The sequence below is a fragment of the Ixodes scapularis genome, unplaced genomic scaffold, assembly GCF_016920785.2.
Source record: "Ixodes scapularis isolate PalLabHiFi unplaced genomic scaffold, ASM1692078v2 PGA_scaffold2__306_contigs__length_199485367, whole genome shotgun sequence".
NCBI classification, from domain to species: domain Eukaryota; kingdom Metazoa; phylum Arthropoda; class Arachnida; order Ixodida; family Ixodidae; genus Ixodes; species Ixodes scapularis.
In genome coordinates, this window is record NW_024609857.1 from 122,552,871 (window position 1) to 122,566,278 (window position 13,408).

The 13,408-nt window shown below is 45.9% G+C and overlaps 2 protein-coding genes across 2 annotated transcripts; one reads left to right on the forward strand and one right to left on the reverse strand.

Moving 5' to 3' along the window:
- Positions 1 to 870: 870 nt before the first annotated feature.
- LOC8032058 (beta-1,3-galactosyltransferase brn) lies at positions 871 to 3,778 on the reverse strand. The gene is made up of 2 exons (XM_040219498.3): positions 3,722 to 3,778; positions 871 to 1,941 (listed from the first exon to the last, which is right to left on the reverse strand). Exons 1-2 carry the CDS (start codon positions 3,776 to 3,778, stop codon positions 871 to 873), a joined length of 1,128 nt encoding a protein of 375 aa, XP_040075432.1.
- Positions 3,779 to 10,884: 7,106 nt separating this feature from the next.
- LOC120847632 lies at positions 10,885 to 12,436 on the forward strand. Its single transcript, XM_042291528.1, has 2 exons — positions 10,885 to 12,087; positions 12,242 to 12,436. The coding sequence occupies exons 1-2, from the start codon at positions 10,885 to 10,887 to the stop codon at positions 12,434 to 12,436; spliced, it is 1,398 nt and encodes a 465-aa protein (XP_042147462.1).
- The last annotated feature ends 972 nt before the right edge of the window (positions 12,437 to 13,408 follow it).

Genomic DNA, 13,408 nt, shown 5'->3' on the forward strand with positions numbered 1-13,408 from the left:
GCCACGCTTTTAACCAGGCTTCACTTTTGAGCTGCCGAAGACGTAGCCGAAGAACGTTTCGGGTTAATAGTTATGTTTGGCGCAGGATGGTCATGTGGCGGTTGCGTAAAAACTCACTAATCAATCAACCATTTGAAGCCGATATAGTTTGTAAACACCAAATGACTCAAAATCTTTAATATTAGTCACTAATTTGTTTTTCTAGCTGTTTAGAGTGTACCAGATCAAGAAACGCGCAAATACCAGTGCAAGAGCCATCTGTGACCTTTTTCAGCGGATCCAGTCCCATAAACAACAATACAAAACATAAAAAATAACATCCACAATTCATTACTTTACTATCTAAAGCTGGAGAAAAAAAAATAGGTTCAATTCCTTTCATATGCATGGAATGTTTTATTTCAATTATATCACCGGAGATGTTACAATAAAAAATTGCCAGCGACCTTGATGATCTCCAAAGCCCTATATGCATGGCAGGTCACGTGACGACAATTTCCTTGCTAAATTAGTGGAGGAACTTACGCCAGTGACCACACGTCACGCAACGCTATGTTCGACACCGCACGTCATGTGACCTAATGTTACGTTATGTCACATGACTTAACGTCAGGCTCCGTGGCGTCAATATTTCTGCTAGATTTAGCGGGGAGATACATAATCGGGTGGACGGACGGAAACATTTACACATTTTTAGCTTTAGAGGGTTAAGTTACACAGCATTTTATGCTGCTAAAAATATTTATTTGTTCATTACCTCAGTTCATGAGGCACACAGAGCTAAAAACAATATCAGTCGTATGCGGCTATCTACCAAGTGAAATACAAGACATAACCTCCCGTCACGTATAAACGCACGGTCTTCCTTCTTCAAGCTTGGCCGAGTCTTCTCTGCCACTCCAATGTTTTGACCAGTCGAACTGGGTCATGAAACCCATGAGCGGCTACAAGTCCAGCGAAGTCCTCCTCTGTTCTGGGCTCGATGAAGTAGCGAAACTTGTTGCTGTAACGCGGCTCCAAACCAATCTTCTTTGCCAAGATTGCCAGAAAGACGTCATCGAAGCGGAATTGCGGTGTGAATCGCGCAACGCGATACAGATCAATCAGCGAGCACCTTGACAGCACGTACGCCCCCGCGTTCACGTAAGAAGGAAAGTGAGAGTACGGGTACTCGGACAGGGGCAAGTACCACTTTCCCCATAGGTGCCTTTGAGGTCTGAGGGACTCGACCACAAATCCCGTCCAAAGCCGTTCACTGGAACCGTCCTTGTCTTTAACGAACTCGATTAGGTTCTTCGCAGACACGTAGTAATCGTCGTCGACGAAGAGAAACCAATGAACGTTGGGACATTGCTCCAGGATCCAACGGAAGGACAACATCGTCTTAATGGTGTTGTTGAAGTATGTGTCTTCAAATTCTGCTTGCACCAAATCACCGTTGATTGCCTGCTCGGAGTTCAAGGCGTCCTGTACGCTGGGGTCCTTGCTGTCCACTCCGACCATGAACACGCGTCGGAGAGCCACGCCAGGGAAGCGGTACTCCTGTCCCCAGGTCTGGCGGATGGCGTCCCGTCGGGAACGATGATTCAGGGCCGACTTGACGACCAAGAGCAGAGTCATGTTTGATCTTTTCTCTTGCAGGGTGTAGCACCTGCCCTCGTTGCGAATGGTGAAGACGTAGCGCTCGTATGGATTGAGGACGCCGTAGGTCGGCTCTTTACCCGCTTTGAATAGACGTAGAATTTCGCCAGCGTCCACCTCTGGGTAGTATAAGAAATTCGTGTAGGGCTCTTCCAGTAGCTTTGCGAAGGCACCGATTGCGTAGAGGCTGATTAGGAGTAGAGCAAAGGTGGCGGACACTGCGATGACTTTGGCCGCGGTTGAACCGACCCTGTGCCCAAGCGTTCTGTGTCCTACGCTTGATATCTTTCGAAGTATCCCCTTGAAGGAAAAAACGAGAACAACTTTGTCTATTTTGCTTTTGAAAGGACGTGCTGTAGCGTAGGGTGTTTCTTTGTTAAGGAATGTCGTGATGCTAACTCATCACATTTGTGTACTCGACGAAAGAGGCTATTGGTATATATATATGCTGTAAAGTAAAGCGTCGTATATATTCATATTTTCTGGATTACTGGCTATACTATACGTTATAAAAATTTATGCAAGTAACCATAAACAAAATGATAAGTGTGGAATTCCTATGTGTACATGTACAACTTGAACAAGAATTAGTGCATGCAGAACTTGTACAACCTATCTGTACAACTGAACTAAAAGGCGTTTGTTAAATTTATTTCGATTCTGTTTCAGCAAGATCGTTGAGCTATAAGGCCGAACCACCATGGGACGCAATCTCTACCTATTTATGCGCGTTAAGTGGGCGTATTCTTGACGTATAGCTGGCGTCAGGGCAAGCTCCTTCTTGACACTTCAAGGTCGGCGTAAATACGCAAATTTGGGGCGGTCTGACCAACATAAAGGCCGACCCACGTAGGGCGTATTCTTGACGAATTTACGCGCGTTTCAGCGAGCGTGGTCACGGGATTTGGCGGGCGCTTTTTTCACAAAATGAAGAAGGGGAGCTCGCCAAACCACACACGGCGCTTTTCGTCGACGTCTTCTCGGCGTTCGGTCTTCTCGGCGTTCAGCAGCCCGACTCGCGCCTTTCATGAAAGGAGACCAAATGTAGATCGGGTGCTATATTATTGTATTCCGCAAAAGGGCACGAATAACTAAATGTTAATCAGCCACGAAAGCCTAATTCGCTAACGCCTGTTTCATAAATGTTCCTTGCGATCACCAAGTTGCCAACAACTCCCGGCAGGAGGACAGTCGCGATCTCTGCTCAAAACTCTTTCTTTTATAATTTTTTTTCACATAGCCCGCAACATAGATAGTACTTTCTTCTGTCTGAGTCGTTTATCGCTCGTTCCAAAGAGATATAGCGATTTCGTACAGTTCTCCAATAAACTGTCGAACACGCCTAGCGAGCTCTCATTTCGGCGGCTGAGTCAAGCCACCCAGCCGGCCACATATCCAGGCAAGCCGAACTTCGAGCAACTTCTGGCTGTCAACTCGGGAGCTGATTGGCCGGCACCGCGCTGTACGCTTCCGGGTGCGCCACGCCGAAATACGCCGAAGTGCCGAGATCTGTCTCGGTCGGATCGCCGAATACGCGCGTATTTACGCCGACCGAAGAAGCGCTCGTCCCGACGCCCGCTCTACGTCGGGATTACGCCCGCCAAAACGCCCGCAAATACGTCGCAAATACGCCCTATGTGGTTCTGGCTTAAATCTAGGAGTTTCGTCGTAGTTCGACATCGCCCGTCCGGAAGCGTCGCTCTCGGCACCGGCAAGTCAACTCGTGACTTAGTGACCGGAGCTTGCTCGACTGTCGAACGCCACAAACGTTCGACGATCAGGAAAGTAACTTCTCTACTTCATCAGATTTGAACTTAAAATATACTTTTACGTTGACCTCTCACTCTTTACTACTCACGTAAATACGCACCAACACAGACTCTTCTGTTTTACGGCCCAGCTTAAATAAAGAATCAATTTATAACTAAATAAAAGGATCAATTTATATATAAATAAAAGGGGGCGAAAGGGTTGGGTACGGATGTTATGAAAGCACGAACCGCTTATTTCCAAGGTATTTAAAAAGATGAGCTCGAAGGAAAAAAAAAAGCACGGCGTTAATATCAACAAGTTGGCTTACCGCAGCACCAGAAGAGTACGATTTGAGAAATAGGAAAAGGTCACGGTTCACTGTCATGTTGAGCTCGAACGTTGACCGTCCGATGAAAAGTGTATTGTGCAGGGATCTTACAACGGCTATCCACTCGGAACACGTCGAAAGGATCGCCCACCCCTTTATTTTTTTTTTTTTGACATCAGATCGGCACAGAAACACCGTTGCCGCCCCTGCCTGGTTACATAACAAACGTGTCTTTTTATTTGTTTTCTTTTAAACCCCAGCTGCACATGCAATTTGACGCATTTTAGTTGCCTGTTTACATTTGATTTGTAGTGTGTCGTACCTAATGGCGGTCCTAACGAACGGCTTTCGCATGCGTGCGCATACTCACATAATGATCTAAAAACAAAATTGGCAGCGACTTTTACCCTCAGACTTTACCACTAATGCAGTGGTTCTCAACCATTGATGTTTCGCGGACCCTTTGTGGATCGGCGGAGATGAAGGAGGACCCCTTTCGTGGAGAGAAGGGAAAGATATAGGTTAATTATGATAGCGATTTAATAAATGGATATAACAAAGGGCTAGTGTGAAGGAAACTTCTCTTGTTTACCTACACACGAGAAAACGCACCCGAAAATTGAAACATTTCTTCTCAATCTGAGAGAAGACAACTTTTATCGCTGGGTTTGACTAAGGAGGCAGGGCTTCGCGGACCCCCATTTGAGAACCACTGTTCTGATGCATGGAATGCATTAAGGGAATTGGGGAAGGAATTGGTGCATCACGTGACGTATGTAAGTTACCCGCTAAATTTGTCGTGTAACCGAAATTGTGTATAGGCAACGTAACGTCAATTTCCCGCTAAATATAGCGGGGTAACTAAATCGACGTTTTGGCCACAATACGTGAATTCTCCAGCTAAATTTAACGGGGAAACTGAGTGGAAATTGAATTGGTGTGTATGTCCCGTGCCGTCGGGTCCCGTGACATAAATTGTCCCGTTAAATTTAGCGGGGAAATGCACAGACAGACGGACGGACGGACGGAAAAACATTTTGGGAGTGGGGAGTAGCTTTAAAAAGCATTTCGTGGTTCATAACATATGACCCAATTTTCCGGTCTATAAGTCGCACCGTTGTATAAGGCGTGCCCTGCTACAAACGGCCGTTTTAACAAACAAAATCTGTGTATAAAGGCCCATTCACACTCTTGCGACTTTTTAAAATTGGGTTCCTTGAAACCTCTTACAACGAGAGGACACACTGGCGCCGTCTTTTGGGTAGCAGTGCAAACTTGGCAATCCGGCATATTTTCTATTTCTCTCCTTTCTTTCTTGGCCTCATCCTTTCTTTATTATCCCTTCTTTCATAGCCTTATCCTTTCCTTATTATCCTTTCTTTCTTGGCTCGAACAACTTTTGTCAACATTATAAACGAACCTTTCTTATAGGTATTACGCGCATTTAACCTCGGGAATACCGCAAAACCTTCGCTCTTGTGAAATGCAGTTCCAGGGTCACCGCATAGGTGGCGCCAGCGTGCCAGTGTGTTCTCTCGTCCTAAGAAATTTTAAGAGGTTTCAACAAGTCTCGTCTCTCTCGGTCGTTCTCGGTTGCAACAGTGTGAACGGGCCTTAAGTCGCACCCCTCTATAAGTCGCATTATTTATATATATATATATATATATATATATATATATATATATAGAGAGAGAGAGAGAGAGAGAGAGAGAGATGCAGGGTGACGGTAGAAAAACTAGGAGGATTTTATTCGATACTTCGACCAGGTCTTCGTCCAGAATAGGGTTACAAGAAAAATGTGGTTTTATTTATACAGTTTTTAGAGGGGAGAGAGTGCGCATACAAAGATACTGCGTAAGGAGAACAAATAAGGATACACGACCCAGAATCTCACACAAAAGGAGGGATGAACAAAAGAAAGGAAGTCGGGGGCAACCGCACACGGAGGTAAAAAAATACATAAATAACAACAACAAAAAAGGCGAGGAGGAGAGTATGTGACGAACCGAATGACACACTTCGCATAAAAAGAAACTGCGTACGGAGAATACAAAGTAAGGGACGAAATCTAAGTCGGGGGAAGCCGCCCACGGAGGTCGCCAAATACACAGGTGACACATCAAATGTAGTAGGAGGTACGGAAATACAGGATGTACGGGAATTAACTAAACAACACAATAAAGTAACGAAACCGCACTGTCCAGTTCTAGCTCCAAACTCAGTACCATGAAATTCTAGGTCCAAATGGTTCACTATGTATGGTCGTTATCATACTATTTATTCGATAGCGCCTCAAACGATGCAAGTGTTCTCGGGTTTCTATTTTTTTTTATTGTGTTCAATCGGTATATAAGATATGACTCAAGTTGTTCGCGTTCCCGATTTGATTTGACTCCAGACTCTAAAAGGGTAACAGATAATTTATCGAATGTGTGGTCCTGGAGGCTGAGATGTTTTGAAATTGGCAGACTGGGCAGGGATTTTGCGTGCGATCTATGATTGTTAAAACGTAGGCTAAACGCTGTCTCGGTCTGTCCTATATATTGTTTTTTGCACACCTCACACTGTAGCAGATAGATTACATTTCAGGAGTCACATGTAAGCTGCCCTCGGATTTTTATTGAGAACTTTGAAGGTGGGCTATTGGCCTTGTTAGTTTCTCGCATTTGTTTGTAGACGAGGCATTCTGCTTTCATGCACAGTCGGCATCTGTTGTTTGGTTGGGATGGATTCAGTCGGGAATTAACTAGGCTGCCTCTAAGGTTCCGTTATCATCTGTAAATTACCCCGGGAGCTCATGGGAATGCACGTTTGAGGCGTTCGCTTTGTTCTTAAATATTATAATGTCGCCTTAAAATATTATTTACGTTGGGTAAATTCATACTATAGGTTAGACGTAAATTCGTGCACTGCGCGTTGCACTGAGGGGGACGGTCCTCCATGAGGTCAGCGTGGTTTAGTTGGGCAGCTTTTTGAATTGCGTCGTTAATGACTCGCGGATGACATTTTTGTTTTTCCAGTGCGTTCTTTAGATGATGAGAGCTCAATTGGAAGTCCTCTTGCCATGAGCATACACGTTTGAAGCGGTGGGCCTGGCTGTAGGGTATACTATTCTTACAAAGACGTGGATAGTCGCCTTTGTAGTGAAGATATTTTTGCCGATCTGTTGGCTTACGATAAAGATTAGTTCTAAGCTTGCCTTTTCTTAATATTACAGTGGTATGAAGTTGATACTGGTCTGAGAATACGTGGGAATGAAGCAAATGGTTGGATGTACAGTGTTGTACTGATTTATAAACTCTAGCAGCTTCTCTTCTGTGTGCGGCCAAATAAGAAAAACGTCAGCTATAAACCTCTCGTAGATTAGTGGTTGTAAAGAACAGTCAGAGAAGAATTTGGTCTCCAGTTTACCCATAAATATGTTGGCATAATAAGGTGCAATCTTAGTACCCATCGCAGTGCCGTTAACTTCCCTATACTATTCTTTGTTGAATTCGAATGAGTTCAGTTCTAAGACCAGGTGCGTGGGGGGGCCATTATGTGACTATTAGGGGTGTCTATTTGTCTGTGTTGCTCGTATATTTCAATTAGAGAGGCTATTCCGTTGTCATACGGGATATTGATGTAGAGAAATGATACGCCAAGGTTGACGAGATACGACCTCTCCGGTACACGCAAATCAGAAATTTCTGTCAAGTGGGTAGGATCTTCGATATAAAAGTCCAAAGTTAAGGGTATGTGCTTGATTAAACTGTCTAAGTATCCCGATATCGGTTCAGTTATTGCACGTGATCCTGACACGATTGGTCGACCTGGGTTGCCGGCTTTATGAATTTTTGGGAGCTTGTAGAAGCGGCCACAGGAAGGAATGAATGAATGAATTTGGAGTTTTCTGGCGCAGCAGCAAAATAGGCCATAGTGCGCCAAACACAGGGTAAGTAAATATCACGAGACTAAATGTTTATTATTGCAGTGGATCAAAATATCAAATATCACTTTAAAAAAAACTGTAGTTTAAAGTCGATGTAAAATATTAAACTTTTCTAAAAAGTTAAAAACTTGTCTGTACGGAGTAACAGGCTCGTCTCCAAGCAAAAGTGGCAAGTGGAAAGCTATTTGTTTTCTGAAAAAGATAGGAAAGTAGGAGCGGCGTTCGTTATTAAATTGTGGGCATACTAAAAGGATGTGAAGTACACTTAGGGTTTCTGAGCAGTAGTAGCACATCGCTGGGTCGTCGTTTCTTAAAAGGTAACTGTGAGTCAAGTGTGTGTGGCCAATCCTCAGTCGACAAAAGATGACCTCATAAAACCTTTCTCGATGTCTGGCGCTGCGCCATTCACTTAAAACAGGTTTAACTCTATGTAGCTTATTGTGAGGATCAGAGTTTCACTCTACTTGCCAGGAATCTTTGATTTTATTTCGTAGTGTAGTTCTATAGTCTGTCACTGGGAAGGTGTGAATTTCAATGGACCTGTTTACACAGGCACCTGCGGCTCGGTCGGCTTCCTCATTGCCGTGTATTCCTATATGGCTAGGAACCCAGCAAAAGTGAATAGTGATGTTTTGCTTTATATCATTTGTTAATTTAACACGATGCAGAGAAAGAAGGGGAGGCTTCCGGGATGTTGCAGAGTTAAGGGCAAGGAGGGAACTGAGCGAGTGTGTAAATATCACAGATAATCTGTATTTTTTTTATTATTTCATCTACCATCAATAAGAGTCCATGAAGCTCAGCAGTGAACACAGATGCATTGGCATTAATTCGTCTAACACGTTGGTAGGACTGCCCAACCGCAGCGCAGCCAGCATAGCCAGCACCTTTCGTTCCATCAGTAAAAAAACTTTTGTCCGTCTCGTAACGACTAGCAATCTCAAAAAATATTGTTTTATAACACTAGCGGCGGCCACTTTCTTGTTGTATTTTGTCAGAGAGATCGCATGTTATAGCTAGGTCATCCCATGGAGCAAGTCTTTGTTCAGTTTCCATGACAGAACAGGATATGTCAAAACTGTAAGTCGCTGCAGCATCCTTCACACGAAGTGCAAAGGGACGCGTTACGAATGGCTTGTTTTGAAAGGTCTGCTCATATTTTATGCTTCCAATCAAAGAAAAATTTGGGTGCTGTGGAAGAGTACGGTGTCTTAAAAAGTACTGCGTGCTAAGATAAAACCTCCGTTTATCAAGCGACCACTCATTTGACTCGGCATACACGCTCCGCACGGGGGACGTTCGAAAGGCTCCGGTTGCCAGTCGGATCCCCTGGTGATGGATTGGGTCTAACATTTTAAGTGTAGAGGGTTTGCCAGAACCGTAAACAATACTTCCATAATCCCAAACTGAGCGAACACAGGCCCTGTAGATTCGCAAAAGGCAGACACGGTCGGAACCCCAAGAACGGTGTGCAAGGACCTTAAGAAGATTTGACTTTCGATGACATCTTAGTCTTAGTTCCTTTTTATGTGGGCCAAAAGTTAATTTACTATCGAATACTAGGATTAAAAACTTATGCTCCGATTTAACAGGAATGGGTGTACCTTTAATATACAATGATGGCTCGGGAGACATTCCTCGTTTCCGAGAGAAACAAACAGCCACAGTCTTCTCGGTAGAAAACCGAAAGCCATTCTGGTCAGCCCACCTACTCATCCCGTTTACAATAAGTTGAACTTGACGCTCACAGATAGCTAAGTTGCATGAAGAAAAACAAACCTGGACATCGTCGACGTAAAGAGAACGATAGATCGTGGGTAAAATTACTTGAGATAGAGAATTTATCTTTATAATAAACAAAGTGACGCTTAAGACACAGCCCTGCGGCACGCCATTATCCTGGGGGGAAAGGGTCAGAGATTGTAGCTCCCAGGGGTACCTGAAAGCTACGATCCTGCAGAAAGTCAGCAATGATGATTTGGGGTTTTATGGCACAAGAGCAACTTAGGCCATATTGCGGCAAACAAAGGTTTTCATAAGGGGCTTAGAGGTGTGATCTAAAAGAACTGCAAGTTACAGCTGGTGTAAAAGGCCAGTGTTATGAAGGAAATTCAAAACTCGATCGAATGGTACCAATGGTTGATCGCCAAGCAGGAATTATGGATGAAAGGGGAGGTGATCCCGAAAAAGTTCTGGAAAACATTTTCGGCGCTCTTGGTTTAAAGCTTTGCAATACCACAGGATGTGCAAAAAAGTCATATCTTTGCCACACTTGTCGCAAAGTTTAACATCCTCACCACAGAGCAAATGAGTCAAACGGGTATGACCAATTCTTAAACGGCAAAGGAGAACCTCAACCTGACGGACTTCATGGAAGGAACTCTCCCATACCCCCAGTTGGGGCTTGATATTGTGAAGCTTGTTCTCTTTTTCCAAATCCCAATCCAACTGCCATGACTTCTGTAGTGTGCTGTAAATAATCTAGATGGCGTTTTCAGCTGCATTTGAGATGGTGCCGCGCGCCGCGTGCTTGACAGCGGCACGCGCTGATTGATGTAGATATTGTAAATACAAGCAGTCTTGATCGAAACTCCGAGCTGGCGTGTCGTGTCTTCCTTTACCGGTGTGCCCGCTTGGTCCCCGGCCACCAACCATCTCGCGTCCCACGCGCCACGGCAATGTAAGCCTTTCCAGCATCTCTACAGGCCTTTCGGGGCGCTGTCTTTATCCTAGCTTTCCCTGTCTCTTACCACCCACCCGTAATGGCCCCACGCGACCATTACATTTTGGCGACGAGGTCTTTTCTTTCATTTTTCCATTTTCGCCTCTCGTGAACATTTGATCAGACTCCGTGCCGGAGATGAGTGGTGGCAACACCGGCATGTATGGTTTTCTTTTTGTGTGTTAGTTAATATTGTAGCGTTCAGAATGTTAGGTCCTTTTGGAATATTTGCATCCACCACATCTTTTCCGTGCGAAATGTAGTACATAAAATAATGTCGACGTATCGCGACACTCGTTCCATTTCGTCCGTCAACGTTCCATTTCAAAAATCAGTAGTGGTTACGCGTAACGCGTTCGAATGGTTCTTTTCCTTTTACGCATGTAGTGCGCACAGCACGGAAGCGTCCATCTCTTTTTCGTAACTCAGAAAATTTGTTCCCGTTCTCATTTGGGGTGAAATTTCTATTATTTTTGTCAATCTTTCAAACTATCTCGCAACGGTAAGAGGATGGCGACGGCTTCCTTACCGACGCTACCACCATTTCTTCCCACGCCAGGTGCCCCTGCGCAGCCTTGGCTAAGTTGGAAAACGTCGTTTTTCAATTATCTTGTGGCCATAGAGGCAGATGAAAGCTCTCCTAAGCGCAAGCGCGCACTACTGTGGGCGTTGCTTGGCTTGGAAGGCCAACGAATAGTTTCGACATTTCCTTCAACAGTCCCCGCCAGCAGCGCGGCCGTTTCTGAATTTGATGAGCTTGTTGCGGCACTTGATGAGCATTTTGCTGCCAAAGCTAACGTTGTCGTCGAACGCAAGCAATTTCTCAACCGCGTCCAATCACCGGGAGAGAGCGTCCTCGACTACCTTAGCGCACTCAGGCAACTTGGTTATTTTTGTGATTTCGGAGAGTCCCTTGAAAACCGCATCGCGGAAGTCTTTTTGGCCGGTTTAAATTCATCGGAGGTACAAGATCGGGTAATCCGAGAGTCTGCGGAAGCTGGACTACCCAGCCTCGAACGTATTGTGCTTCTAGCACAGCAGTTCGAACAGGCGTCTCGAGATTGCGATCGGTACCGCCAATTTTCCTCCAGTTTATCGCGTACTGGAACGCCGCACGCCGGTCAGGTCGTACAAGGGGTTTTTATTCAGCGCGAACAAGATGGCCGACGATCGAATTCGAATTTGAACATCCAAGATCAAAATGGAGAGCGGCGGCATGCCATTTCCTGCTCCCCCGCAAATGTTTCCTTCTCGCCGCAACACCAGTCGCGCGAGTCGCGCGCACACACCCGCACTTTCGTGAGCCGAGTACCGCGTGATGCTCCGCCGGGCGCGCGCGCTCTTAGGCACGGGGCAGAGTTATGTCATTTCTGCGGTCGCCGACCCCATCCACGTGAGGAATGTCCTGCTTCAGGATTGTCTTGTTTTTCTTGTGGCAAACTAGGTCATTTTTCAAATGTTTGCCGGAGTTCTCCTCCATCGTACGCTGCCAGCGATCGTCGTCAGCTGGCCTTTCCGCCGAGACGTGGTCGGGCCGCCGGTCGCCGGTACCAGCGGCTTGGAGTTGGCCGTAACCAGACAACCAGCCATGAAAGCGTGGCATTTTCTGACGAAGAGGAGCAGCAGCCGAAAATTTGCACCGTCGGGTCACCGGAAGTCCTTCCAAAAGGACGCGCCGACAGTCGCCCACGGAATTTCACCGCTGATGTTCAGGTGAATGGATCTACATTACCATTACTCATTGATACTGGCTCCGAAGTTTCAATACTTTCCGAAAGCATGTTTAATAAAATTAACTCCCAGCAGCAAATCCGGCTAAGGAAACCACCGCGCACTCTTGTTCACTACCTCCGAGGGTCCATTCCAGTCGTGGGATGTTTCCAGACCAAAGTCGGCTTCAAAGAGCGATCCGCCGAGCTACTTTTCTACGTTGTTCGCAATGGCCGATCCCTGCTTGGGACAGATGCCGTGCATAAACTTCGTCTCATTTTGTCGGGTGCTCCACTCAAATGTTTCCATGTCAATTCTGCGGACTCTTGCGCAGCCATCCCAGGCCATGTAAGGTCGGCCGAAGTTCCGCAGTCCCCAGGTGCGGCGGAGCCCAGTCCTCCGCCGAGTACTTCAAGTGCTCCCTGCAAGCACCCTCTATCATCGTCCACTGTTCACGGCTCTCAGCCATCCACGTCGTCTGAGTACTACTCAAGTAGAGGCGTCTTCGAAGACCAGCCTTCAAGGGATCCGTCGACGTCAGGACCATCTTTGCAACCTTCCTCGGTGAGCGATGCATCGAAATTACCTTCTGGTTTCGAAGAATTTGAAGATCTCTTTTCACCCGAGTTAGGGTTAGTTAAAAACCATACTCACACAATCACTGTCCGACACCATGTCCCGCCGATACAGGCTAAACTTCGCCGGTTACCGATCACTTTGCGTGATGCTGTTACTGCAGAAATTCAGAAGCTCGAGCGCCAAGGCGTTATCGAGCGCGTAAACGCATCAGAATGGGTGTCCCCCATTGTAGTAGTTAAGAAGAAAGACGGTGGAATCCGTATGTGTGTCGATCTGCGAGCGCCAAACCAGGCTGTCGTTATTGATTCTTTTCCACTTCCGCACATTGATGAGCTTCTGAACTCCCTCAGTGGAGCTTCCCATTTTTCTAAGTTAGACCTTGCGTCTGCTTATCACCAGGTCCATCTCGACCCCAAGAGTCGTGACTTAACGGCATTCATTACCCATGAAGGGCTTTTTCGTTTCAAACGAGTTTGTTTCGGTCTGGCGTCTGCACCAGCGGCCTTCCAACAGATCATGTCTAAGATATTAAAACATTGTCCAGGAGTCCAGTTTTATCTGGACGACGTCATTGTCTATGGCTCCTCCCAGAAGGAACATGATAGAAATCTCAGACAAGTCCTCAAATGTATTAGAGAGGCCGGCATGAAGCTAAATAGAAAAGCCGTTTTCAATGTTTCTGAACTGTCATTCCTTGGTCATCGTCTGTCTGCGGAGGGTCTAGCACCCCTTCCGTCGAAGATTG

What these genes read in the sequence shown, in the direction of transcription:
- LOC120847632 (XM_042291528.1), top strand. Translation starts at nt 10,885, where the DNA reads ATGGCGACGGCTTCCTTACCGACGCTACCACCATTTCTTCCCACGCCA. An exon ending in ATTTCACCGCTGATGTTCAG is followed by an intron (nt 12,088 to 12,241) that starts GTGAATGGATCT and finishes GGTCCATTCCAG; the next exon opens with TCGTGGGATGTTTCCAGACC.
- LOC8032058 (XM_040219498.3), bottom strand. Translation starts at nt 3,778, where the DNA reads ATGACAGTGAACCGTGACCTTTTCCTATTTCTCAAATCGTACTCTTCT. An exon ending in CGTACTCTTCTGGTGCTGCG is followed by an intron (nt 1,942 to 3,721) that starts GTAAGCCAACTT and finishes TTTTCCTTCAAG; the next exon opens with GGGATACTTCGAAAGATATC.